The 27,852-nt window shown below is 59.0% G+C and overlaps 1 protein-coding gene across 3 annotated transcripts in view; it reads left to right on the forward strand.

Annotated features, from left to right (window-relative positions):
• Positions 1-26,779, forward strand: part of SLC29A3 (solute carrier family 29 member 3) — a 48,021-nt gene extending 21,242 nt beyond the window's left edge. For 2 of the 3 annotated variants that reach the window (XM_004470569.4, XM_058298987.1), the window contains exons 3-6: positions 8,361-8,443; positions 15,792-16,018; positions 23,304-23,466; positions 25,440-26,779. In XM_004470569.4, coding sequence (XP_004470626.1) covers positions 8,361-8,443; positions 15,792-16,018; positions 23,304-23,466; positions 25,440-26,094 — 1,128 coding nt within the window. In that variant the 3' untranslated portion in view covers positions 26,095-26,779. The remainder of the gene's footprint in view (positions 1-8,360; positions 8,444-15,791; positions 16,019-23,303; positions 23,467-25,439) is intronic. The other variant, XM_058298986.2, reaches the window with a different exon arrangement.
• Positions 26,780-27,852: the final 1,073 nt, after the last annotated feature.

The raw sequence follows: 27,852 nt of genomic DNA on the forward strand, positions 1-27,852 counted from the left end.
AAGGGAAGGAGGGGCCTGGTGGTTGGAGGCACCGAAGTCCACGGCCTTTTTGCCCAAGGAGACCTGAGGGAGCCGCTTGGCCAGCAGAGAAGGACTAGCAGTGGGGGGAGAAAAGGCAGGCCAGGCCCTGGACTGGCTCCACAAAGCGGGGAGAAATGCCCAAAGGACAGTACTGGAGCATACAAACAAGGGGAACACAGACTGTCAGCATGTATCAGCGTTAAAGTTCCTGAACTTGATAACTGCACTTAATATCCTCATTCTTAGGAAAAGTACGTGGAAGTATTAAGTGTTCAAGGGGCATATTTACAACCTACACACACATGTTTAGAAAATAGATGATAGGTAGGTGATAGATGGATACAGGATGGCTGGCTGGCTGGGTGGGCCGGTGGATGGATAGAATGATATGGCCAAGGGGGCAAAACATTTAAAGTTGGTGGATCTGGGTGTCTGGGTGGCGGGGGTGGGGCTGCTGGAGTTCTCTGAATGGGCTCTGTATTTTTTTTGTAACTAAGTTTGAAATTATGTCAAAACAAAAAGTTGATTTAAAAATAATGCAGGCAAGAAAGGTGAAAGATAATGGTACGAGTCTCCCAGAAGGGGCTGGAGAGATCAGCCCAGGCTCGAGAGGGAGCCCCCTTGCGTGCAGGGCAGGGGTGCTCGCCAGAGAGCCTTGCTCGTGGGGAGGGGAAGAGCACCTGCCGGGGGTCTCAGGCACGGGTCCCAAAGGAGCTGTGGAAGGGGGTGGAAGGGCCTCGGAGCTGTTGGGGAGCAAGACTCACAGTGGCCCAGTGCCCAGGCTGGACCTTGCCAGAGCGGCCAGGGGTGGGGTGACACCTGGGCAGCGTGCAGCAGCTGGGGCTCCCACCCCTGGGGGCTGCGGGGCCTCTGGGCAGCGTTCTCCCCAGCTCCCCTGCTGATCCCCACCCCCGCTCTGCTCTGCTCTGCCCTCGGGCCCCTGGCCGCCCCCCCAGGCCTAGCTGGGTCCCCTGCGTCCCTCGCGGGCTGGGCGTCGGAGCAGGCCTTGTCCGGCCAGCCCTTCCGTCTCATCCGCACCACACCCCCACTAGCTTTCCTGGGCCGATGCCCCAAACATGGGCCCTTGGAGCCCCCAGACAGAGCTGCACCCCTTGGGTGGGCCGCCCTCCACGTGCCACCCACCTGCCCAGGAATGCGGATGCCCAGGGCGAGGACACCTCCCCTGTCCCCGTCCCAGGCTGCAGAACTCTGCTCTCCCAAGGCAAGTTTGCCACGGCAAAATATTCTTGGCTCCAGCCTGCTGGCTGCTGCTAATTTCATGCCCCTGTGATCCAGGTAACGCTCTGCTGCCCTGAGCTGCCACCCCCAGGCTTGAATCGCTTTTTCTCTCCCAGCAGGAGCCCAGCTGCCTCCGCTGCCGAGCTCTTGAGTTGGGGGGGCTGCACAAAACGGATGCGCCGAAGCCACTTGGCCGCGCGGGCCCCCAGCCTGCCGCAGCTCGTGACTAATTTGCTGTACTTTCTTCAAAGGGCCCAAACGGCATTGAGTAGAGAGAAAGCTTCCCCAGGCCCTGCCAGAGATAAACGGACTCATTTCGGGGCCTCCCTGCCCAGAGAAACCTCTTTACCTGGACCCTGAGCCCCGAATGAGATTCTTCCAGAAGAGACGTTTAGCGCGGAGCCTGTCAGCGTGGCGGAGAGGAAATGTTCTCTGTCATAAAACGGGCCGCACATCTGGCCAGCTGGCTCCAGCGGTTTCTAGACTGTACTTGAAACACCTTTCCTGGTGTTTGCAAACTGGGCCAGGGTATGGAGATGAAAATGAATTTCCCCATCCCCATCACAAGTGAGTCCGGTGCCCGGTGCCCAGGCCGGAGGCGGCTGGCTCCGCTCACCTGCCCGCTGGGCCCCCCGGCACCCCTGGCCAGGGTCTGCCCACAGTCTGGGTTTTGAGCGCCCCCCCCCTCCAGAAGGCTTTGCTGAGGGTCACGCAGGCAGGAGGGAGGCTTGGAAGCCTGCCCAGTGTTTGCCAACAACAGTGTTGAATTTAGCACGGCCCGCGCTTGTTATTGGAAGTGTGGCCATCGTTTGGGGTGGCTGGCAGAGATAGGTGCTTTTTTTTTTTCCTCTTTTTTATTTTCAATTTCTCTTTGACACTACTCGGATCCGAAGGCCCACAGAAATGCCTGGAGGGATGGGGTCTGATGGGGAGGGAGAGTTAACATTTGCCCTCGCCCTTGTCCACCACTGCACGCAGAGGCAGAGAAATCCAATCCCGTCCCTGGCTGGCTGGGCAGCTCACCGACGCTGAGGGGCTGGGGCAGAGGGAAGATGTGGGGCACCGGATACCCTGCGAGCTGCAACCTGCTCAATGCTGGGACGGCAGGTGGGCTGCCAGCGCCGGGCACCGGGCTTCCTGGCGACACGCTGCATTCCCGGCCATGGGAAGTGGGGGTGGCAGCCTCAGCCGGGCACACTTTCGCGTTCAGACGGTCGGCATCTCCCACCCTGCACCCGGAGGTCCCATCCCCGGCGCTCACCAGGCGTGGCCTCTGTGCTCTCAGCCCCCTGCATCAGCTTCGGGCACCTCATCTGTGAAATGGGAGTGGCCCCAGTTAGCCTCTCTCCTCCCAGCTACAGGAAGAGCAAACCGACTGAGATGTGAGCAGGTACTCCACATGGAAGGTGCTTTGCTCAAAGAGCAGGGGTGGCCGGCACTCTGCAGGCCTCTGTTCCCCTACCTGGACTTGGGCAGGTGCCAAAGTCGGCCTTTGCTGTCCCTGCCGCCGGAGGCCGGGGCCTCCTGTGCCCCAGCTAGCTGCAGCGTGCAGATAACGCTGGGGAGACGGCTGAGGGCGGGAAGAGACTCACGAGCAGAAGAAAGGCCTCTGTTCTCAGAGCTGGGCCTCGCACGCGCTGGGTTTGAGGGGGCAGAAGCGAGACCGACGGGCCACACTCTCTTCAGGAGTACGGGGCGGGCACTGTGGCTGCCCCAGAGCCTCCCGGCCCTTCCCACCAGCTGTCCTGGGCCAGTGGACGACGCGGTGCGGTTTTGTCTCAGCTCAGCAGGTTTCTGTTGTCCACTGAGGACAGCCTCAGAGGCCCTGCTCCAACAAGTAACCTAGAGCTGGAACCTAAGAAGCGTCCCCCTCGCCTTTGTGCTCGCTGCACCCTCCTCTTGACCACCCTTTTCTCTCTCCGGCAGCGCCCTACCTCCCTGTCGGTCGGGCAGACGCCCCCCAGGCTGCCGCCCTCCCCTTTGGGAAGCCTTCCTGAGGTCCCTCCCCACCCCTACCCAGTGCCTTGTGTGCGTGTCCCACAGCTGGAGGTTGGCCTGCCTGTCTCCCACCAGCCTGTCTGTTCCCCGAGCCTTCCCGGGAGGCCATCCTGGATGGCAGCTTGAAAGCAGGGGCCTCCGTTCCTCTAACTCATGTTGTAAATGGAGCCCCTCAGAGTAGGGCAACACGGCAGTCCACAGCTGAAAACCTGCTGTCCCGGGGATCAGTGGGGCCTTACGTAACTGCAGGTGAAAGGCAGGGCTGGGAGGTGGGTGACTGCAGCAAGACAGGGGCGGTATGAGGTGATGAGGCCTGTTCTTTTGTATACACCCCACCACCTGCAGTGTTTGGCCGGAGGCGCACACACCTGCAGCAAACAAAGGAGCAGGTGAGAGGAACAGGCGTGGCTCAAGCAATTGGGCTCCCGCCTACCACACGGGAGATCCCTGATTTGGTTCCCAGGGCCTCTGAAAGAGGACAGCGTGCTGGCCCAACAGGCAGGTGCAGTGAGCTGACACAACAAGATGCTGTAACAGAGACCCAAGAAGAAAAACATGAGAGACAACAAATCAGGGAATGGAGGTTCCTGGTGCCTCCTAAAGAAGATGAGCAAGACAGCAAGCCAACATGATGGGCAGGTGCAGAACCTGACAGAACAAGATGACGCAATGAGACACTCAAGGAGAAAAGCAATGAGAGACACAACAAAGCAGGGAATGGAGGTGCCTTAAGCAATTAGGTGCCTCCCTCCCACATCAAAGGTCCCGGATTCAGTTCCCAGTGCCTCCTAAAGAAACAAGACAGACTTAGCAAGTGCTAACAATGAGGAAGAGGGAGAGAAATAAATAAGTAAAATATTAAAAAAAAAAAAAAAAGGCGCAGGTGAAAACAGGAAGAGGTGCTGCTCTGCATGGACAGTGGCCGCCCAGTGCCCCTGCCTGGCACCCAGCCCGCTGAGGCTGTGGAATCTGCTGCGGGAGGCCTCCTGCTCTGCAGGGGTGGTGCTCCCTGGAGATGCGCAAAGCATGGCCTCTGCTGTCCTGCGAGGTGGCCCCGGTGCCACGGCCCAGGGATCTCTCAACCCTGACTGCTCTGGGGCCGGGGCTGGCCTCTGGCGTCCACCTCTTGATCGTGGAGGTCATGTCCAAGAGCCACGCTGCAGCGGCCCTGGTGGGATAAATAACCACCGAGCCTTTTGAGTGAGCTCTCAAGCATCAGGCCCAAGGGGAGGTGAACTATGGCAGGAAGGATCCCAGACACTACTACAGAAAATCCCTCTCCTGGATGAACAGTGCAGGTTGCTCGGGCGGGGACAGTACTCTTACTCTTATCCTAATTGCAATATGTTTGAGCCAGATTTCAAATGTCTTTACATTTCCTTGAGTAAAATGGAGGAAAGCAGGATCAACACCCCTTGGAAGCAAACGAGGTGAACTCAGGAAGTGCCAGCTGCAATCTGCCAAGCACATAATCAGGAATTGAATGTAGGGCCTTCACTGTTGGATGTTTCTAGAAAGGTGCTATCTCAGAGAACAGAGCCTACGGCGAGACATTACATGTGAATGCTTAGTTAGGGAGTGCAATCCTAGGCAAGTAAGAGTGAGGGATAAAACAGTTTATGGAATGAGGCAGGAATGGAGAGAGAGCAAGTAGAAGGCGCAGTGTGAGCTGGCCCCAGCTTTGCAGCAAAGCACAGCTGGCTGCTCAGGCACAGGGGCCGTTTCTAGAGAAGCCATATGGAGCTGCCATATTTCAGAACCGTCTGTCGGGGAGAGGAGAGCGCTCAGTTTCTCTGCTGGCTCCTTCTCCTGTCTCCCACTGGTCAAAGACTACCTCGTGGAGCTTTGATCGCCCCACACTTCAGGGAGTGCTTCTCCCCATAGCAGCCACTGGGGAAGCAAGAGCCTCTGAGGGTACAACCTGGGCCCTGCACAGGGGCGGGGGTCTCTCCTTGTCCACTTTTGGTAGCAGGGCAGCAGCGGCGGTGGCTTTCTGACCCCCAGAAGCTGACCTGGAAGCAAAACCACATGGCCCGAGGGGCAGGCAGGGCAAGTGGACCTGGGCTGGCAACCGACCAGGCCTAGTTTCTTGAAATTAGCACGTGCTGCTTCCAGATATGATCCTAATTTCAGCAAAGCGTTTGGTGAGGAAAGGCTAAAGAGACTGATGTGGTCAGCAGGCATAACCTTTGTTCCCTGCTGGGCAAACAGAGCGGGCTTCATGTCTGGTGGGAAGTTGGAGAAAGAATTGTGGAACAGCTGTTCTTGTTCTCCTCGAGGAACTGAATTTCATTTGAAACAATATTCAGGCAAACCCTGATCAGCAGGAACCCAGCTTTCTGAAACCCTCATGTATTAGTCATCTACTGCTGTCCACAAGCTTAATGGCTTAAAACGACTCGCAGGGAAGCGGCTGTGGCTCAGGCAATTGAGCTCCCAATTATCATTTGGAGGATGCGGGTTCTGTCCCTTGGACCTCTTGGTAAAAAAAGAAAAAAGCCGTCCCAGAACTGCACAGACAGGGGCAGGCCCCCGTGCGTTGAAGACAGTGATGCAGCCAGATAGAAGAAAACAAACACACACACATGCCTCACACAGTCCACGGGCCCGGCGTCGGCTTAGCGCCTCTGCGCAGGGCCTCAAAGGCTGCAGTCACCTGTCCGCCGGGGCTGCCATCTCACCTGAGGCTCGCCCCGAGAAAGAGGCACTCCTCAGCTCCATCGGGTGTGGGCAGGATCCAGGACCCTGACGTTGTGGGCTGCAGGACTGCAGGCCCTGCACACCTCGGGGGCCTCCGCAGCTCCTGCTCTTGTCCCGGGCCAGCGAGGAGCAAGAAGCCCCGGCAGGTCAGGGGCTCTGGTCTCACGTCACGTAATTACGTGATCGCGTGCACATCATCATGTGCGTCGTGTTGCCGTGTTCTCTTGGTTAGAAGCAAATCGGATTTAGGGGAGGGCCTCACGCAGGGCGTGCACGCCAGGCGGCAGGGGCGCGGGGCCCTCTTAAGAGCCTGACTCCCACCCCTCATTCTACTGGACCGCTACTTACACGTGAAAGCAGCAAATAACTGGAAACTTTGACGGGAAGTGCCGGGTCAACCTCCCTCACCACCTGCAGCTCCACGCCTGCACCAGTGGAGAGACCGCCCAGCCCACACCGCTTCCCCCCAGCATGTTCTTTGTCAGGCAGGGCAGCAGGCTCAGTCACAGGAGCGGACTTACAGCTTCTTCCACTTGTCAGTATTTTAGAAGATTTCAACATCCAAGGAAGAGTTTCCTGCTTAAATGTCAACAAACCATAACATTCGGTTCCCTGGAGAATCCCCTTGCAGGGGGCCTGAGCCTGCACACAAAATCAAAAACAGGCTCCGCATGCCATGTGGGAGCCAGAAACAACCAAGGGAGCCTCATCGGGCTCAGGTGGGGCAGCCTCGGCCCGTGACCACAGCCCCCTCCTCCTGGGAGCTTCAGCCCCTGGGAAGCCGTGTTCCCTGGCTCCCTAGCCGGGTCTCACGTAGGCCCAGCCACTGTGTCAAGACGTAATTGACGGGCGGCCCCCACCTGGGCAAGCTCTGCTGAGTCCATCGGGCAGGAACAATGAGGTGCAGCCTCAAAGGAGGAAGGCTAATTCTGAGGCTCATGGTTGATGCACCGCCTCACCACGATTATCATTTTAATTGCCAGGGCCACCTCGACCTTATATTCAGAGTGTAGGTTTTAAAGACCACAGAGCACGGGGCAGGCTTAAAAAGCCACCATGAGACAGCTTGGGCTTCAGGCTGGAAGGACCCGTTACGATGTCTTTCTAGAAATTCTTGGCCTCCAGATTGCAATAAACTCACCGGAAGGAGAAAGCCGACTGGCTGTTTCAAGGTCTGGCTCAAATCCCACATCCTCTGGGACCCTTCCCAGTCTCTGAAATGCTCAACCCCCCCTTCTCCATCCTCTTGCCGGAACCCCCATAGAACTTATCATTCCTTCCTGACCTGGCGTAAGCACGCAGAATTCTCACATCTCTTCCAGAGGTGTTTTAAGCTATTAAAAACCTTCACATGCAATCTTCCATTCCCAATGGGACGCTAAGTTCCTGGCAGGCAAGGACCGTGCCTTCTGCACTTTAGCGACCCCTGAAGACTTCTTTGTATATCGTGGGTAGTCACAGTATTTCCTCAGTTAAGGTAGAGTTCTTAAACTTTCCAGAGCAGAATACTCACACTGCTTTTTTTTCTTAGGGTTAAACAACGTGATTCATATAAAGCCCTGTACTTGGTATACAGTAAATGCTTAATATATGTCAGCCGTTCTCATGGCTTGGGGTGCGTCATCATTACTGACCTGGGGTTCATGGTGCAACCAAAGCCCAAACCCAGATGTGGCAGGACTTTGATTTCTTTCTTTTAAGTATGTTGAGGTTTGCGCAGGCAGTGCAATCCGCCCTGGCGAGGGGACCTTTCCCCACAGATGTGTACGGCGGCCACACGGCCTCTCGGGCTCCGGGTTCCAGCGCGCCGCAGTCATGAACCTCTTCACCTCGCTCTCCTCTCCCCTCCCTGACTTCCCTCAGCTGCTCCTCGCCGGCCATTCTCAAGCCGCTCCTGGGAAGAGGCCCCTTTTCCTCATTCTGGCCAGTGCAAGAGCCACCTCCCCAAACCACCTCCACCTCGTGCTGAGGAAGCAGGCGCGCAGGCAGGGAGCGGGGCCTGGCGCAGTTCTCAGGGGACTCGCCGGCAAGAATGTGCGACTCGGGTCGGCTCCGAACAAGTGCCATTGGGATATGTGGGTATTCTTAGCCCAGGTCCTCCGTGGGCTGAGAAGGCTGATAAGGCAAAAAAGTTCTCTAGAGTCCTGCTCCTCCTGGTGGGACAGGGAGAGTGGTGGGAGCGCGGGCTGCACGGACAGTGTGTGTCCATCCTTGTGCCCCAGCGCACAGCCTGGCGCCTGTCGGTGACTGTGGACTTTCGGGGTTGGCCTGCGGGACAGCCACTCGTCACTCCTCGGGGTCTGAAGACAGCTGGGGAGGCCCCACCCAGAGGGAACCCGCCTCGGCTCGGCGATGGGCGCTCACCTCCACCACCACCCCCCCCCCCCCCCGTGTGCTTACAGAACTACTTTGAGAGCTACCTTTCCATCGCCTCCACTGTGCCCTCCGTGCTGTGCCTCCTGGCGAACTTCCTGCTCGTCAACAGGTAGGTTGCCTTCCTCCCCTCTCTCGGGCCGACCTTCTCCTCCAGCCTCCTCCACTCCCCTTTGGCCCACAGCTGTTTTTCTACCTCTGCCTGCTTGAACAGCGGCCCCCGGAGCCGGAGGCGGGCAGCGCAGTTGTGTCGTGTAGGTTACGGGGTCCGACGGACTACCTGGGCCGTGTTGACAGCCCATCCGCTCAGGGAGCAGGCCTGCACTTTCCAGCCTCGTGTCACAGCGTGATGTCAGCAGCCGGCCGGAGGCATGTGGGCACACAGGGGTCTCCCTGCTTCTTTTAGGGAGCCTGTCTGTCAACAGCTGCCCAGGGTGGGGCGGGGTGCGGGGCGGGGCCCAGGGAGCAAGGCTTGTGGAAGCTGGGCCTCCAGGCACTTCTGAGCGTGGTTCCAAGTGCCCGCTGCCCTGCGCCCACCGCACAGGAACGGGTCGCCTAAGTGCTCAGTGCCAGGCTGGTGGCCCTCCGAGGAATTCTGAGTGTTGGTGAGCTGCCATCTGGATGTACCATGGAAGAGGGAATTATTTAGGAAAGAGCCAGGCAAATAGCCCACACACCCCATGGGTGGCCGTTGCCATCCACTCTCAGTTTGTGTTTCCAAGGACCATGAGCTACTTTGCCTGCAATTCCCCGAGCTGCCACCAAGTGGAAGAGGCTATCTTGTGGTCCCAAGACCTGGGCATCTCGTCACAGCCTGGCAGACCTTGGATCACTGAGGGCAAACCTCTTCTACCAGCTCTGATCACTTTTTTTTTTAAGTATATTTCATTTTTATTTTAATCTAAATGTGATCCAGTAATATCTATATAATAATTTGGTACCATCTTATCATTTTTTCTTGCGGTATTTTGATGTCTGTCGTAAACTTTTTTTTTTTATATAATTTTTTTTAATTTATTTATTTAATTCCCCTCTCCCCCAGTTGTCTGTTCTCTGTGTCTATTTGCTGCGTCTTGTTTCTTTGTCCGCTTCTGTTGTCAGCGGCCCGGGAAGTGTGGGCGGTGCCATTCCTGGGCAAGCTGCACTTTCTTTCGCGCTGGGCGGCTCTCCTTATGGGGCGCACTCCTTACGCGTGGGGCTCCCCTACGCGGGGGATACCCTTGCATGGCGTGGCACTCCTTGCGCTCATCAGCACTGCACATGGGCCAGCTCCACACGGGTCAAGGAGGCCCAGGGTTTGAACCGCGGACCTCCCATGTGGTAGACGGATGCCCTAACCACTGGGCCAAGTCCGTTTCCCTGTCGTAAACATTTTTTAATTCCCTTAAATTTCTGCATGGTATTCCATAGTAGAGATAACCAAAGTTATCAGACAAAAATCCCTCCTTGTTTGACGTGTAGGTTGTTTTCAGTTTTTTCCTTTTTTTTTAAAGCAGTTTTTTTGAGATACAGTCACATACCATATAATCTATCCCAAGTGTATACTCAGTAGTTTTTAGTTTAATCACAACGTTGTGCATTCATCACCACAAAAAATTTTAGAATAATTCCCATTACTCCAAAAAGAAAAACTCCACCCCAGCTCTGATCACTTGGTGGTGACAGTCGGCTTCTGGTTGAACAGGCCCCCCGGGCAGGTCTGGCCTCAGGGAGCGCGCCAGGATTAGTTCGTTAGGTCTGCTCTGCGCACAGAAGGAGGGGGCCGGTGCCTGTGCCGGCACGGGCTTCCCCGAATAGACCAGTCTCTCCAAAGGTAGTGTGCCATGGGGCTATGCTGCACAGAAAACGACCCTAGGTCACAGCGGCTTAGGAACAGTGGTTAGAGTCCAGCCTGGATCTGGGGGCAGCGCGGCTCAGCTGGCGGCTCCTGAGCTGATGCAGCTGGACAGAGGCTGCGGCTGGAGCCTCGGGAGCTCCCCGCCCACCCCCCTCGGGTCTCTCCTCATGGGCTCTCACGTGCCGGCCTCAGGGTGGTCAGGCTCAGAGTGTGGCTGAAGGTGCCAAGGGTGAGTGTCCTGGGAGAGCAAGGGGGTGGCTGGTTTGGGGAGCCCCGTCTCTGAAGTGTCCTAGGGTCTCTTTTGTCTTCTCCGTGGTCGAGAGTCTCAGAGCCCGGCAGCGACAAAGGGCCACAGTGGAAGGCGCCGGAGGAGGCATTTGCAGCCATCTGAAAACCATCCCAGGAGCCCGGTGCAGGCGGGGCGAGCTGCAAGCAGCGGTCCCCGGGGGGGCCGGAGACCTTGCAGCCCTCCCACGGGCCCGCGGCCCTCAGCTGCCACCTCGGCACCCAGGGCTTCAGGCAGGAGCCCAGCAGGCGGGGCGCAGCCTGTGGAGACCCCACCCCGGCTGCAAAGGGACCGGGGCCACAGGGGGTCCCCAGCAGCTACTAGCAGAAGAGGAAGTAGAGGAGAGATCGGGTGGGCAAGAGGAGGGGCAGGAGCCGGACGCTGGGAAACCTGACCCGCGGAGGGTGGTGGGTCCAGCCTGGATGACCCGGGTGCTCCTAGACCTAGCCCTGAGACCCGGGTGCCCTGTCTGAACCCTGCCTCCCTCACGCCCTTGTCAGGCGGGAGGCAGTGGCAGCGCCCGTTCTCCCAGCGGGGGTCAGGAGACACGCCCAAGACCCCAGGGCCGGTAAGGGACAACCCGTGGCCCCTGCCGTGTGGGTGGACTCTAGCAGGCTGAAGCCAGCCTGGGCTCTGGGCGGACAGAGGCAGAGAGGGGCTTCCCTTGTCCCACCGCGCAGCCTCGGGACCCTGGTCTCTAATGATGATGGCCACTTCCGCACACCCATGTGGCTTAGAGCCCTCACCTCCTTTAATCCTCACAGTGGCTGACAAGCAAGAGAAGCAGGGTCACAGGGCCGCTAAGATTCCCCTGCCTCTGGGCTGGGGCTCTGGGCTGCGACTCGGGGCCCCACGCCCCCAGCTGCCCAGCTTCGCAGCAGCCCCTCCCTGCCGCCAGGGCCCTGCCCCTCCCGCTTCAGGCTGCCGGGCAGGAAGGACCTGTCAGGAAGGCCCGTGCCTGCCCAGGCCAGCTGCCTCCCGGGCTTGAGCCCTGCAGGGCTGGGCACTTACAGGGCACATTCCAGAAGAGTCCGGCCATCCGGGGCCTGCCCTTGCCCTTGCCAGGGCGCCGGGAGAGAGCACAGGAGGGGCTGAGGGCAAGGCGGGGAGATGCTCCCAGACCCCGTCTGTTCCCAGCCCGGGGGAAGAGGTTTGAGCCGCGCCGTTCTGAAGTTAATGTGCGGGAGTGAAATGCCCCGTCTTCTCCCTCCTGGAGAGCCTGCCTTTCCCTGCCCGGCTCATCCATAATGGCCAAGTGTTTTATTATGGTAAATCTGCAGCATCATAAATACTTTATGAGGAGCATATGCATTTTGGAGACTAGGAAGAAGCCGGTCCCCTGGGGTCCCGAGCCCCAGGAGCCAGGAGGGAGGCGGGCAGCCCCCCGAGGATCTTCACAGTAGCATGCCCCCCGGGCCGGGGCTGCATCGCTGTCTCCTGCCCCAGGGCAGAACCACAAACGCCAGGGGCAAGGCTTGCCTGGGCTTGGCCTGAACAGTGTCACCCGTCCCCTGGGCCACTTTCCCTGCCCGGGGTGGAAGAAGCAGAGAGCCTGCTCCATTCGTGCCAGCAGGGCTTGCCCAGGGCACCTTTCCATAAAGTCTTCTGAGCGTTGAGAAGAGCCCGAGGTCCTGGAGCCCGCAGGAAGAGGCTCTAGCCGAAAATTAGCAAGCCCAGCGGCCGTCCCCGGGGAGGGATGGGGCAGCCCTCCCGGCTGCCCAGCCCTTCAGCCCTTCGGTGCTGGCGTCCTCATCTCCCAGGCCACCCCGTCTCCCTGCCCCGGGCTTGCCTGAGTAAGAAGTCCCCCGGCTCTCTCCAAAGCAAGCTTCCTGTTTAAGTGACTAATTGGCTTGTCACGACAAGCTGGGCCGGGAGTGTTTCGGGGATGCCAGCAGCGTCCCCGAGTGGACATCTGCTCTGTGTCTGGGAGGGGATGGCGACAGGCAGAGCCGTTCTCAAGGCGGGCCGGGATCCGCAGCTGTTTACAGCCAGGCTCCCGGGAAGCTGATGGAATGGAGGAGCAGAGAGCCATCCGGAGGCTTCGGCTGGGGTGAGAGCCACCCGCACGCGGGCTCCCCTGCCTGCCACGAGTGCAGCCAGCAGATGTTCTCCAGCCGCCTCCCAGGCCTGGGAAGACAACAAGAGCAAGACTGGGCACCTGCCCTTGCAGTACTCGTCATGACTTCTAATCGGTCCCGTGCCTCCTTCTTCCTCCAGAGGATTGGTTAAAGCTTTTTGGGATTTGACTGCAGCTTTCCTCTCCACTTGAATTTCTTCAGATTTAGAATCCTAAGTTGGAAGGAACCTTATCACTACCTTTACACAGCCTCTTTTTTTTAGACATGAGAAAACTGAGGCCCAGAGAGGTTGAATACTTGCCTGGGGTCACACAGCCGGTTCGTGGCAGAGCTGGGCACAGGGCTCTGGTCTCCAGGCCCAGGGTCTGGGCGGCGGCTGGCACCTCTCTTTGGGATGGGTGGGGCACTTCCAGGGCTGAGGGTGTAGGCTTGCCCCGGCAGCAGAGGAGAGGCCTGACCAGCCCCTGGGACCTGTGCACTTAGGGTAGGTACCTGGTCCCCCAGGGGTCCAGGTGTTGGCTTCCAGGGCTGCCACCAGGTCCTGCCTGGGCCGAGGCCGCTGCAGACCCTGGGAGAGTGATAGGAGCCCCAGTGTGGGGTTCAGGCCCCAAGACAAGGAGTCCAACGGGTGCGAGATTGCCTGGGGGGTGAAAGCAGGAGAGTGGTGAGGCGAGTGCAGAGGAGGCCTTCTCAAGCCAACGCCCGTCCTGCGGGAGGCAGCTCCCATCCTGCCGGGAGGCTCTGGGAGCCACCCCGGGCGCACACCTGAGCGTGCCCGCCCGAGGGGTGAGGGAGCTGGGGAGTTTATGCACTGGCTTCTCGTCACTGGGTGAAGGCTGTGCCCGGGAGGTGTTAACTGCCTGCCCTTCGAGCTTGCCCAGTGTGGGAAGAGGGAGAGCACAGGGGCAGGGGAAGGACAGCCGTGCTGCAGAATTTCTCACCGCGTCGTTCCTGGCTTCAAATCCTTGTGCTTCTCTTAGCTTTAGCTGACCCTCGGTAACAATGATAGACACACAGAAAAGGGTTTCTGCGTACTTCACCAGGAACGCTCCCAGGTGGGCCTGCCTGCAGGCGTGGTGGGAGCTGGGGGCTGGCGAATGGCGCCAGCTCGGGCACCGTCTCTGGGCTCTGTGTGTCTCTGCTTGGCGGCCCCTGCCCGCCTCGGTGGCGAGCTGGCAGCCAGCAGGCCCAGGCGCACCGTGACCGAGAGGGGCATCTCTGCCAGCTTCCGGGGCTCAGTCTGGGGGAGCATTGCTTGGCCCCGCGTGGTCATGTGCTAGTCCCTAAGCCGGCCACAGTGGCTGGCAGCGTGGGACGTGATGACCACTGGATCACATCCCCCACTTGGGGCCGGGATGTGTGGGCGACGTGGCGGACAGCCTCCCCGGGACGACTCGGCATGGAGGAAGAGGAGGTCTCCCAGAACGTGGAAGCTGATGGAGGAAGACAGCACTGTCCCCTCCACACCCCATTCTCAGGGCGAGGCCCCTGATGCACAGCAGGTGGGCCCAGCCCTCAGGGCGCGGCTCCATGTCCCTCCCCGGCTCCCCCATCCAGGCACGCCTCCCACTGCCTGGCGCGTCTCAGCTCGGGCTTGGCCTTGAACGCCTGCCCCCGTCCCAGCGTGGGTGTGTGCCCCACGGCTTGGCAGGTGGAGCGCCTCGTCCGCTGAACGGAAAGGCCCGGTTCTGGTACGGCTGTCCGTCTAGGAGTCCAGGCCTCAGGCAGCTCTCGATGCGGTAGTTGCTGAGTAAGGGTCCGCGGAATGGACACGCCAGCTCCAACATTTTTCACAGGCCGAGAGGTGGGCTGCGCCGCAGACCCCGCTCCTCGTCCCAGCGCCGTGCAGACCCGCTGGGCAACCTCGCGCTTGCCCTTCCGCTCCCTGGGCTTCTTCCTACCCTGCGGAGCACCTGCCGCTGACACCCGCGCTCCCTGAGCCTGGGGCCGGGAAGGAAACTCACAGTAGCCCTGGCCGCAAAAGCACTTTGAAAAAGTCCTTCATTGCTTTTCTTACTCAACGTTCACACCTACTTATGCACGTATATGTATTTTTTCCCCTGCCTTTCAAGTTTGTTTTTCATTTGTTTTTTTAATCAAAGAGTTCCTGTATACCCAGCCTGGCTTTTCTCCCAGCCCCCACCCACTGCTTAGCAGGAAAGTTAACTAAACATCCAATCTGGTTGAAAGCTTAGTCTAATCTGATGGTGCTAACAGCCTCTGCAGGTACTGTCTTTTCTCCCTAGAATGAAAATGTGCAGTTTCTCAGACAGCCTCGGCTTCCCTGCTTCTCTCCTCAGGCAGTGCTGGGCAGGTTGGATGCTGGGAGGGGCGTGTGGCTTACATGTGATTGTGGTGCTGGGAGTCTGGGGGAGGGTCCCTGCTCCTGGGTGCACCAAGCTGGGCATCAGCTGCTGGACAGCCTGGGACCTGAGACCTTCACAGGGGAATCCCGCCTTGCCCCCATCCTGTGGCGCCTTTGTCCCCCCCCCCCCCCCCCGCCACCTTATTTCCTGTATTCTGGGGAGGCAGGAGAATGACATTCTGGGAGCACGGACTGGGGCAGACTTCCTGGATTCACAGCTGAGGGAGCTTGAGCAGGTGCCGTCACCTCTCTGAACCTCAGTTTCCTTTTCTGTGTAAGTGGGATCGGCAAGAGCACCATCTTACAGAGCAGGGTGAGGCTTCAGGCAGTATACAGAGAACTGCTCAGAAGAGCACCTAGTGCACAGGAGGTCGTGGGAGTATTTGCTCTTATAGTGACGATGAGGATGGTGGTTTCTCCTTCTTTCCCCCACCACACCCCAATGCTAAGTTTCGGGGGAAGGAAGCCCAGTGGGTGGGTTCTCTGTGTAAACGTAGACAAAGCCAGTGGAGCTCAGCCCTGTGGCAGGAGGAGCAGGGGGCTGGCCTCGAGCCTCCCAGCGAGACCTCGAGAAGCAGCATCTACTGAGCGTTTACCCCGACCGGGCACTGCTCTCTGCGCGCTGCACATCAACTCCTGGAATCTCCACAACCACCCTGGGAGCGAGTTCAAGTCTCCTCCCCACTGTCCAGACAGACGCTGAAACCAGAGCTTACCCGAGGCCACCCAGCCGGCGCGCAGGGAGCGCGGGGGTGACGCGCGGGCCTTCTGCCTCCAGCCTGGACGGCCCCACCCCTGAGCTCGTCTGCCCCCCGCCCCGCCGACGGGGCTCCCTGGGCCCAGCCACGTGGCAGGTCCGAGCAGGCCGCTAACTGCCTCCGCTGCCCCCCCCAGGGTGCCGGTGCGCGTCCGTGTCCTCGCCTCCCTGGCCGTCATGCTGGCCGTCTTTGTGGGGATGACCGTGCTGGTGAAGGTGGACACGTCCTCCTGGACCCGCGGCTTCTTCGCCGTCGCGCTGGTCTGCATGGCGCTCCTCAGCGGCACCTCCATCACCTTCAGCAGCAGCATCTTCGGCCTGACCGGCGCCTTCCCCATGAGGAATTCCCAGGCGCTGTTATCAGGTGAGAGGCCCGTCCACCGAGGGCCCCGGGAGGGAGGCGGAGGGGCGGGCGGCGGCCCTTCCAGAGAGGGACACGGCGGGAGATGCGCGTTATTTCCCGTCGTGCGGCCACCCACCCCAGAGCGTAGCGACTTCCAGCCGCCGCCACCATTGATTTTGCTCAGCATCTGCAGTTTGGGCAGGACTTGGGGGGGCGGCTCCCCTTTGCCTCACGTGGCCTTGGCTGGGACTGCTTGCCTGGGGTCTGGGGGATCTACTGGCGGGAGGCGCGATGGCTCGGCTGGTGTGTTAGGCCCCGGCTGTTGACGGCAAGCTCAGCCGGGGGTGGGGCTGGGGCCAGGGCTCCCACAGTGTGCAGCCCCCCGTGGTGAGGAGCCTCCCCGTGGTGAGGAGCCTCCCCGTGGTGAGGAGCCTCCCCGTGGTGTGGATCCCCCCCCCGTGGTGAGGAGCCTCCCCGTGGTGTGGATCCCCCCCCCCCGTGGTGTGGAGCCTCCCCCCTTCCCCAATGGTGAGGAGCCTCCCTGTGGTGTGGAGCCTCCCCGTGGTGAGGTGAGGAGCCTCCCCGTGGTGTGGAGCCCCCCCCTTGGTGTGGAGCCCCCCCTTGGTGTGGAGCCTCCCCGTGGTGTGGAGCCTCCCTGTGGTGAGGAGCCTCCGCGTGGTGAGGAGCCTCCCCGTGGTGTGGAGCCTCCCCTTGGTGTGGAGCCTCCCCTTGGTGAGGAGCCTTCCCGTGGTGTGGAGCCTCCCCGTGGTGAGGTGAGGAGCTTCACCGTGGTGTGGAGCCCCCCCTTGGTGTGGAGCCTCTGCGTGGTGTGGAGCCTCCCCATGGTGTGGAGCCTCCGCGTGGTGTGGAGCCTCCCCTTGGTGTGGAGCCTCCCCGTGGTGAGGAACCTCCCCGTGGTGAGGAGCCTTCCCATGGTGAGGAGCCTTCCCGTGGTGTGGAGCCTCCCCGTGGTGAGGAGCCTCCCCGTGGTGTGGAGCCTCCCCTTGGTGTGGAGCCTCCCCGTGGTGAGGAGCCTCCCCTTGGTGTGGAGCCTCCCCGTGGTGAGGAGCCTCCCCGTGGTGAGGAGCCTCCCCGTGGTGAGGAGCCTTCCCGTGGTGTGGAGCCTCCCCGTGGTGAGGAGCCTCCCCGTGGTGTGGAGCCTCCCCGTGGTGAGGAGCCTCCCCGTGGTGTGGAGCCTCCCCTTGGTGTGGAGCCTCCCCGTGGTGAGGAGCCTCCCCTTGGTGTGGAGCCTCCCTGTGGTGTGGAGCCTCCCCGTGGTGAGGAGCCTCCCCTTGGTGTGGAGCCTCCCCGTGGTGTGGAGCCTCCCCGTGGTGTGGAGCCTCCCCTTGGTGTGGAGCCTCCCCGTGGTGAGGAGCCTTCCCGTGGTGTGGAGCCTCCCCGTGGTGAGGAGCCTCCCCGTGGTGTGGAACCTCCCCTTGGTGAGGAGCCTCCCCGTGGTATGGAGCCTCCCCGTGGTGAGGAGCCTCCCCATGGTGAGGAGCCTCCCCGTGGTGTGGAGCCTCCCCGTGGTGTGGAGCCTCCCCGTGGTGAGGAGCCTCCCCGTGGTGTGGAGCCTCCCCGTGGTGAGGAGCCTCCCAGTGGTGTGGAGCCTCCCCGTGGTGAGGAGCCTCCCAGTGGTGAGGTGAGGAGCCTCCCCGTGGTGTGGAGCCTCCCCTTGGTGTGGAGCCTCCCCGTGGTGAGGAGCCTCCCCGTGGTGTGGAGCTTCCCCTTGGTGTGGAGCCTCCCCGTGGTGAGGAGCCTCCCCGTGGTGTGGAGCCTCCCCTTGGTGAGGAGCCTCCCCGTGGTATGGAGCCTCCCCGTGGTGAGGAGCCTCCCCGTGGTGAGGAGCCTCCCCGTGGTGTGGAGCCTCCCTGTGGTGAGGAGCCTCCCCGTGGTGTGGAGCCTCCCCGTGGTGAGGAGCCTCCCAGTGGTGTGGAGCCTCCCCGTGGTGAGGAGCCTCCCAGTGGTGAGGTGAGGAGCCTCCCCGTGGTGTGGAGCCTCCCCGTGGTGAGAAGCCTCCCCGTGGTGTGGAGCCTCCCCTTGGTGTGGAGCCTCCCCGTGGTGAGGTGAGGAGCCTCCCAGTGGTGAGGTGAGGAGCCTCCCTGTGGTGTGGAGCCTCCCCCCCGTGGTGAGGAGCCTCCCGGTTGTGCGGAGCCTCCCCGTGGTGAGGTGAGGAGCCTCCCAGTGGTGAGGAGCCTCCTCATGCTGAGGAGCCTCCCCATGCTGAGGAGCCTCCTGGTTGTGTGGAGCCTGCCCCCTTCCCCAATGATGTGGAGCCTCCCCGTGGTGAGGAGCCTCCCAGTGGTGAGGTGAGGAGCCTCCCCATGGTGTGGAGCCTCCCCGTGGTGAGAAGCCTCCCCGTGGTGTGGAGCCTCCCCTTGGTGTGGAGCCTCCCCGTGGTGAGGTGAGGAGCCTCCCAGTGGTGAGGTGAGGAGCCTCCCTGTGGTGTGGAGCCTCCCCCCCGTGGTGAGGAGCCTCCCGGTTGTGAGGAGCCTCCCGGTTGTGCGGAGCCTCCCCGTGGTGAGGTGAGGAGCCTCCCAGTGGTGAGGAGCCTCCTCATGCTGAGGAGCCTCCCCATGCTGAGGAGCCTCCTGGTTGTGTGGAGCCTGCCCTCTTCCCCAATGATGTGGAGCCTCCCCGTGGTGAGGAGCCTCCCAGTGGTGAGGTGAGGAGCCTCCCCGTGGTGTGGAGCCTCCGCGTGGTGAGGAGCCTCCCGGTTGAGTGGAGCCTCCCAGTGGCATGGCCCTGGGCTCCAAGAGGGAGCCTCCCCAGAGAACCAGGCAGAGGCTTTACTTCCTTTTGTGAGGCAGCCACAGAGGCCATCTAGGGCCTTTTTCCACCTTGCTTTGGAGGGGAGCATCGCCGCCCAGGTCTCCGGGGAGAGGGTGCATATTAGAAGAAGAGCCTGGGGAGGGGACACGTGCTTGCAGCCGTTTTTGGGAAAAACAGCCCATCCACAAGTCGAAGATCTTGAAACCAGGCTTCTTTTCTTTCCTGCCTTTTTCCCCTCTTCCCGTTTCTCTCTCTCTCTCTATTTTCCCTCTCCTTTTCTCCTCTTCTTTTCTCCCTTCCTTCTTTCCTTCTGTTTTGTCTTCCTTTCTGGTTTTGTAGAAGACCTCTGTGCCGGGGATTCAGAGAGGACCACGACCCCACCCTCGGAGCTGGGAGCCTGGTGCACCCGTTGTCCTCCCTCCCCGGCCGCTGGCTGCGGGAGTGCTGATGCCCAGGCAGGGCCGTCCCCTCTGGCTGCAGTTCTCATGCCAACGCTAAGCCCATTGTCTAGACCTCACCAGTGCTGCTCTCTGAGCCAGGGAGGCATGTGTCTCCCAGCCCGAAGTCCTAGCCAGGTAGAAAGGAGCTGGGTCAGTAGGAATCTGCTTTAGCAGGAGACCGCGGCCCTGTAGAGCAAGCCTGGAGGCTCGGCTGCTCCGTTCTGCATTTCCACACATCCCTGAAGTGCAGTGCCTTAAACATCTGCCAGCTTGAGAGGACTTCCACGAGGCGACTGTTCTGTGCCCATCAGTTCATGCCAGGCAGCATGTGGGCAGGCATGGCAAACACCTCCCACTGTATCAGGCCGGCACCTTTCCTCCCAAACCTCTGAATCCTTCTCAACACTGCATTTCAGGCATTCGCTCTCAACTGCTCAGAATGTAGACGTGAGCTCGAATCTGTTGGCACCTTTGATGTAGAGGATTAGGCTTCTGGTTCTTATCCTGGCAAAGCCCTAGACCTAAAACAAACAAAAGTTGGACCTGTTGCTAAGTTTCCTGAGTGCAAAGTGCTGCTAGCCATGCTTCACTGAGGGCATCTTTGAGCCAAAGGTAACGGCCACCAACCACTGAATTTAATCCCTTCTGTCACCCTCGGTCTCAGAAAGTGGCTCTGATCCCAGTTTCTCCCTCCATCCTACTGGACGTATTTTTATTTATTTTTTATTTTTTTCACTTGGTAACAATTTATTTTTTAACTCTCCACTCTCTTACACAGCACCTGGCACATGGGAGTGCCCAGTCACTGCTTCTTTTATTATTTTTTTTATTAACTCATTTTTTTATTAAAGTTAATAGATCACATAGAACATTACATTAAAAAAACATAAGAGGTTCCCATATAACCCACTCCCCACCCCCCTCCCCCATTATTTTTGTAAATTGTATTTTTCTGAAGATACATACTGGATTTTTTTTTTTTTAATATATAAAGACTTTTTATTTATTTCTCTCCTTCCCCACCCCCAGTTGTCTGCTCTGTGTGTCCATTTGCTGTGTGTTCTTCTGTGTCCACTTGTATTCTTGTCAGCGGTACCGGGAATCTGTGTTTCTTTTTGTTGCGTCATCTTGCTGTGTCAGCTCTCCGTGTGTGTGGCGCCATTCCTGGGCAAGCTGCACTTTTTTCGCGCTGGGCAGCTCTCCTTACAGGGCGCACTCCTTGAGCGTGGGGCTCCCCTACGCGGGGGACACCCCTGCGTGGCAGGGCACTCCTTGCGCGCATCAGCACTGTGCATGGGCCAGCTCCACACGGGTCAGGAGGCCCGGGGTTTGAACCACGGACCTCGCATGTGGTAGGCGGAGGCTCTATCCGTTGAGCCAGATCTGCTTCCCTGGATGTACTTTTAAATATACCGTCAGCCAGGCTACTTCTCCAGGAGCCAGTGACCCCCCACTCACTTGTGGTGGGAAGCCCTCCTGAGCATCTTCTAGAGAAGGGAAGTCTCCTGCGAGTTTTCCAGAAATTCCATTTTTTGAAAGGTAGAGTAATTTAGTACTTTCCCTTAAGCATTTATTGCCCTTGGCCTGAGCACCGTCCTTGTGCTTGCCATGGGACACCATCACCCTAGAATCCAAGGGTGTACCGATCTCCAGGGGCCCACACACCCCCGCCACCCCACCCGTTGTCGTCCAGAGGAGCCCATGATCTGTGAATTCCACGTGTGCTGGCATCTGAGCAACGATTCATTTGTTTTGTACTGGTGTTTTTTTGAAACTCCCATTTGCATGTATTTCCATAACTGATGAGATAAAAGTAGGGAGTCATGAAGGATGAGCCCCCCGGAGGCCTGGCTTGTCGCTGATAATATTGTGAATTCTCCACAAGCTGGAAGGAGGGAGAGGAAAACCACGGGCGCTGATGCCGAGATAGTCTTCCTTGGGTGGCAAGGCGATGCTTCATGAGCTTAGCCCCTGCTTTACCAGACACTCAGCTGGGGATTATAGCTTCTCAAAAGTGGGCACCCTTTTGGCAAAGGTTTACCCTTTTGTTGCTGCTTCAATGTGGGAAGGACAGAAGTAGCCAAAAATCTAACTGGGAGTCGGGAGGGTCACATGGCGGTTCTCTGTGCCAAGCACTGCTCTCGGCCCTTGACATTATCCTTTTAATTTTCTCAATACCCTAAGAGGCTGACATGACCCTTTTATAATAATCTTTACAACAGCCCTAAGACATTGGTCTTATTAGCATCCTCATTTTCCAGATGAGGATACAGAGGCACAGAGAGGTTAAGTGACTTGCCCAGGGTCACACAGATAGACGTGGTAGAGCTGGGTTTCGACTCAGTCACTCGGCTTGTAGAGTCTGTGCTTTTAATCGCTGTGCTAATGTTTATATCCTTACTTCCCCTTGAGCCCCAACCTCTAGCCCCCACACCCAGGCTAATCACACTTACCCTGGGAAGGTTGGGGAGAAAGGTTCGTGTTTCAGGGCCACGGCCTAGTTCATGTGGAGCCTGAGCAGTCCCTCTCCCCGTCTGCGCCACACAACAATGGCAGGAGAGGGGCACCCGGTGAAGACGGGGCGATGACAGAGCAGTTCACGTCCACACGCGGACCCGTGTGCTGCTTCCGCATTTGCCGTTTGTGCCAGCCCTCCCTCCTCGAGTGCGGCTGTCCCCGCGCTCTTACGTGGGACACTCACTCATCCAGCCAGGCCACCCGCCCTGTGCCAGCCCTCACTGTAGCGATAATAGCCCTGCCCGTGCAGGCGGCGTTTTCTCCATCCACCGCCCCCTGTCCCCCTGCACTCTCATGGGATGATAGGGCAAGTGTTAGCCCCACTTTCCAGGCATAACCTGAGCCAAGCGGCGTGGCATGCCCTGCTCCTGCTTGCCACTGCGCTGCCCACACGGGGCCACACCTTCTGGCTCTTGGCCAGCACGATTGACGACTGGTGGCTGTGAGGCACCCTCCCTGCCTCCCCAAACCTACTGCGTGGTTGTGGCAGGGAAGGGAACTAGCCCTCATTGAAAGCCTGCTACCCGCTTGCCATCTGATTCCGTCCTCAAAGCAGCAGTTGAAGGCAGCGGTCATCGTCCCCATTCTACAGATGCGCAAGCTGTGGCTCCGCGGAGGCACGTCGGCCCCCGGGTCGCGGCTGGGAAGCAGCAGAGCCGAGGGGCAGGCGTCATCTGTCGGGCCCCTGGGCCCAACCTGCCTCCCCTGCGAGGTCCAGTGAGAGCATCAGGGTCACAGGGGTGGATGAGCCGGAGACCTTGGCATGGTGACACTCCACGTGCCGGGTCAGGGGCATGCATGTGTGAGTGTGAGAATGTGTGTGAGTGTGCGAGTCTGCCTGTGAGTATTGTGTGAGCCTGCGTGTGTGTGAGCGTGTGACAGTGCGTATGTGTGTGAGCCTGTGTGTGTGAGCGTGTGACAGTGCGTATGTGTGTGAGCCTGTGTGTGTGAGCGTGTGACAGTGCGTATGTGTGTGAGCCTGTGTGAGCCTGTGCGTGTGAGCGTGTGACAGTGCGTATACGTGTGAGCCCGTGGGTGCGCATTTGCACCAGTGTGGAGTGCCCCCTGCTTGGGTGCAGAGCTGAGCTGTGAGCTCTGGTGGGGCTCGTGCCCGGAAGGGCTTCCCCAGGGGGGACAGGCTCGGAGGCCGTGGGGAACCTCCGCTGGGAAGGCCCCCGGGCTTCCTCCCCAGTTTGCCTGGAGGGCGGTTTGAGCTGCGGCCGAGGAGAGCGAGTCCAGAGCTCTCCAAGACACCCAGGCCCTGAATCTAAAATTCGAGGCCCCACCCGCACGGCGGTGAAGAGCAATGGAAGGGAGGGCCAGAAGGAGACCAGGAAGCGGCGCGGTGGGGCAGCGCCTCAGAGCCCACGGAGGAGGCCGCAGACGGGGGTCGACGGGCAACGCACAGGCCTGCTCCCGGCTGCCCGGGTCTCGGCCTCCTGGGGGAGCTACGGCTTTTTTCTCAGCAGAGAGAATTTTTCTTTCAGCTCCTTTAAATCCCAATGTCCAGGAGGGTGGACCCACGGCCTTGCCCCTCCCTCCCACCCCACATCCACAGAGTCCTCTCGTCTCTCCAGGAGGAGCCATGGGGGGCACCATCAGCGCCGTGGCCTCGCTGGTGGACCTGGCGGCGTCCAGCGACGTGACGAGCAGCGCCCTGGCCTTCTTCCTGACGGCGGACGTCATCCTGGCACTCTGCGTCGGCCTCTACCTCCTGCTGCCCCGGCTGGAGTACGCCAGGTGAGGGCGCCGCTCGCTCTGTCCCTCCTTCTGTTTTATGGGCAGTTTGCTGTATACTTATGGTACGTATCTGCCTCCTTGTATCTCGTGTCCTCCTTGCACGTTTCTTTTCCTTATTGCTCGTCTCCTCACTGGACCGTGAGCCCCGTGAGGACAGGCTAGCCTGACTTTTGGTCACTGCTCCATCCCTGCTGCCTCAGGCTGTGCTGACCAGAGGAACTCGGGGGACATCTTAGAACAGATTCAAGGCGGGGACCTGACGCTGAGTAGAGAGAGAAGTAAGACTGCCCCTTCCCCGGATAGCGATTGTGAAACGAGGCAGCTGAGGCCTAGCTCAGCAGCTTCGCGGGAAGTATGATTCCAGGGGAGCCCTCCCACTGACTTGCGTGTTATCTGTGGCTCTTAGTGTGGGAGGACTGGCAGGGCCCTCCATTTAACTTCCTCCTAAGCTCAAAAGACCACAGTTGCAGAACGCTCCATTTTACGGAGGCGGAAACCGAGGCCCAGAGAGGGGCACACCTGCTCACGGTCACACAGGGGCAGAAGCAGGGCTGAAACCAGAACCCAGCCATCACCAAGCTACTGCTCCCTCCCACCACATCAAGCCCTTCTGTCTGACCATTTAATACAGGAAGCTGACACTGAGGCCCAGAGAGGTTGACTGACTCAGGCAAGGTCACACAGCAATGCAAAGTGACCCGAGCTTGATAAGAATGATACTAGTCAGTGTTGATGGTATGCGGAAAAAGGCACTTTCATAGGCTGTTTATTATCAGTTCTTTCAACAAATACGTTTTGAAGGACTACTCTGCCCTTGTGGATTTAGCTGGGAACAACCCAATGTGGTCCTTTCCCAGGCCACTGCCTTCCATTGAAAAAGACAGATGCTAAACCAGTAAATTAATATTGCGGTCAGGTGTTTTTCTGTTGTTGTTTTTTTAAGGAAATAAACAAGCTATCTTCTAGAGATTGACAAGGTGGGTTACTTTAGATGGGGGCAGGTGGGAAGCAAGGAGCAGAGAGAAATTGGTAATATTAAATGTGCAGACCTTTTAATCCAACAATTCCTCTTCTGGAAATCTGCCCTACAAAAATCGTGATATAAGTGTACCAGGATTTATGTATGGAGATATTCATTGCAATATTATAGGTAATAGTGAAAATCTAGAGCTAACCTAGATGTCCTTCAGTAGGGGAGCAGTTATATTGTAGGTCCTTGTACTGGTGTGAAAGGACAGCCCCAAGATACTGCTCTTGAGGCAGTTACAGGGACATAATATTTTGGTGGTTATGCGTGTATTCAGGCAGTATTTCATTATACTATTGCAGAGTGTCTTGCAGTGTGTATAGTGTGATCCCCTTTTGTGTGTTTGTCGTGTTTGTCCGTGGATAGGACACTGCATCAGCTTGCTAAGGTCAGCACCACTCTGGCACTAAGGGGAGAGTTCGGGGTGGGAATGGAGAGTTCTCCTACTCTATCTTTCTCTGTTATACTATTTGGGTTCATTGCCTCAAGCACATGTTACTTTTACAATTTTTAGAAATTACATTTTTAAATGCTGTTTTATCTCTGCCGCGCCCTCCAAAACAAAACAAGTGAGCCACAAGGAATCCCGGCTCTCTGCGTGGTACTCAGCACTGGTTCCCTGTGTCCCTGCTCACGGCGCGGCCACTGCCGCAGAGAGCCTGGCTGGAGTCCGGCCTCGCAGGCAGCGCCGGGGCGGCAGGCGGAGGCTGTGGGGGCTTCCTCCAGCCGTCGGCTCCAGCCTGTGCCACCTCGGGCACCCCGGGGCTGGTGGCCGGGCGGGCCTCGGGCTTGACACGCTGGGCCTGCCGGTTCGGTTGCGAGCACCCACGCCTGGCTGTGCTGACTCTGAGGTCTGCCCCCCACGCTCCCGCCGCGTCCCTGGAAGCCCCAAATGGCCCTGCTCTCCGGCCGGCCTCTGACCAGGTGCGCCCTCTCCTCCCTGCAGGTACTACATGAGGCCTGCCCGGCCAGCCCGCAGGTTTCCCGGTGAAGAGGGGCAGCGCCCGGGCGTCCCCAACGCCCACGTGGTGGCCTGCGGCCCCCGCAGCCCCCGCTCGCCGCCCCTGCGCCCCATCCTGAAGGCGACGGCCGGCCTGGGCTTCAGCGTCGTCTACCTCTACTTCGTCACCAGCCTCGTCTTCCCCGCCCTCTTGGCCAACATCGAGTCCGTGCGCAAGGGCTCGGGCTCGCCGTGGGCCACCAAGTTCTTCGTGCCCCTCACCGCCTTCCTCCTGTTCAACTTTGCCGACCTGTGTGGCCGGCAGATGACGGCGTGGGTCCAGGTGCCGGGGCCCAAGAGCAGGCTGCTCCCGGGGCTCGCGCTCCTCCGGACCGCCTTCGTCCCCCTCTTCGTGTTCTGCAACTACCAGCCCCGCGACCGCCTGCGGACGGTGGTCTTCGCGTCGGACGTCTACCCCGCGCTCTTCACCGCCCTGCTGGGGCTCAGCAGCGGCTACCTCGGCACCCTGGCGCTCATGTACGGGCCGAAGATCGTGCCCAGGGAGCTGGCCGAGGCCGCCGGCGTGGTCATGTCCTTTTACCTGTGCTTGGGCTTGACGTTCGGCTCCGCCTGCTCCGCGCTGCTCGTGCACCTCATCTAGGGGGCGGCGGTGAGCGCGGCCGGCCACGGGACTCTTTGGCGCTTCTGTCAGGTGGTGAGGGAGCCCTGGGGGGCTCAGGCAGCGGAGGAAGTGCCTGCCGTTCCGCAGTGCGGAGAGCAGGGGCACTCCAGATCGCTCCTGGGACGTCTGAACTTGACCCGCGAGGATGCAGGTGCAACCGTCACAAAGCGGAGGTTTCACTCCCCCAGCTGACGGCGACGTTCCGCCGTAAGTGGCTGGGAGCTGGTTTCCGGGTCTTCTGAAAGGGGTCGGCTGTGTTTGGCCTCTGAGCTGTTCTTAGTGCCAAACCCCAGCCACAGGTTCTTCGCTTTGCTCTTTGCGTCTGACGGCAAGACGTGCGAGAACGCTCAGCCCTCCCACCCTGAGCCGTCTCCCTAGAATGGAGGGCCCCTCGGGATGCCAATCCTGAAGGCCCACGCCCGTGCAGACCCCTGCGTTCTGTGGCTGACAGGTCACCCACCGTTCCAGAAACTCGGGCTCCAGAGGGGCCCCCTGGTCCGGGGACCGAGAGGGCTGGGCCTGGGTTTTCAAGCAGGGGTCCTTGGAGGGGCTGTGGCTGGGCAGGGCGTGGTCTTTTGATGTTGGTGTTTACGACCCGTCAAGGCCATGGGCTCAAGGCCATGGGCCCAAGGCCATAATAAATACTTGGATTTTCTTAACAGCCTTATTGGTGTCCCTGTTAGTCAGTGTCTTGGCAGGAAACAGAAGCCACTCAAATGGGGGTCATTTGGGGATAATGTAAAAGAGGATGTAGGAAGCTCAAGGGGTTCGTTATAGCCCAGAATTCACAATAGTGAGACTGCCCCCCCCACCTGACCAGGCGGAGCTGTTCCAGGACCTCGGGGTTCGGATGGGACCCTGCAGGCGGCCCCTCTCCCCGCCACCCTCCCTCCGATCTCCTCCGTGCTCCCTGTGGACTGGACTGGAGGTGGAGAGGGGGCCGTGAGCTGGCGGCCCGGTCCAGGGGCTCGTCCAGAGTGGGACAGCGCGTCCGTGCGTTTAATTCTTTATTAACGCCCAGTGATGTTAATGCAATTTTTTAAAAATGAGGGGTCTTGAAATCCACAAAAGCTTATTTTGTTCTGCTAGTGAGAGGTCCCAAGACGTTCTCAGTTCACAGAGTCCCTTCAGTGTCTCAGAAGTTCCTCCATTGTGCCCTTCGGACAAAAGAAATACTTAATGGCTGTTAATAGGTAATTAGGTTCAAGGAACTCAAGTATTTGTGTCCTAACAAAGTGTGTTTTAAAAAGCTTACACAAATGGAGGGAATATTTTTGTTGCACTCGTACCAATTCTAATTAGGTGTACGTGCGTGTTGGGCACTGTCCAGCTCCTCAAATCTCGGAATGGGATTGAATATCACCACTCACATTGCCCGTTCCATGAGGTTTCTCATGCTTTTTATCACAGCAAATACCAAGACCCTAGCTTCTGCATCACTGCAAGGAATATAGAGTGACCCAACATTGAAATTGCGCCGCTGTGCATGTGTGGTCCCGGTTGGGTGGGGTAGCTGTGCATTCTGATGTTTCAGAAGTCCGGCCCGGGTTCTGTGGCCCTGCCCAGGGAGACTCGACCCACACATTTGCGATTGCCTGACATGAATAGTCATTTATTCTTTCAGGGTCTTTGCAGGCAATGCTGCTCCATGGGAGAGCAGCCCCTCTTGGGAAGCTGAGAGGGAAGGGAACTAGATCCGACCAGGAGTTCTTTCCCAAGAATCCTGCAGGAAGAACA

This window comes from Dasypus novemcinctus, chromosome 6 (genome assembly GCF_030445035.2).
Source record: "Dasypus novemcinctus isolate mDasNov1 chromosome 6, mDasNov1.1.hap2, whole genome shotgun sequence".
Classification (NCBI taxonomy): Eukaryota; Metazoa; Chordata; class Mammalia; order Cingulata; family Dasypodidae; genus Dasypus; species Dasypus novemcinctus.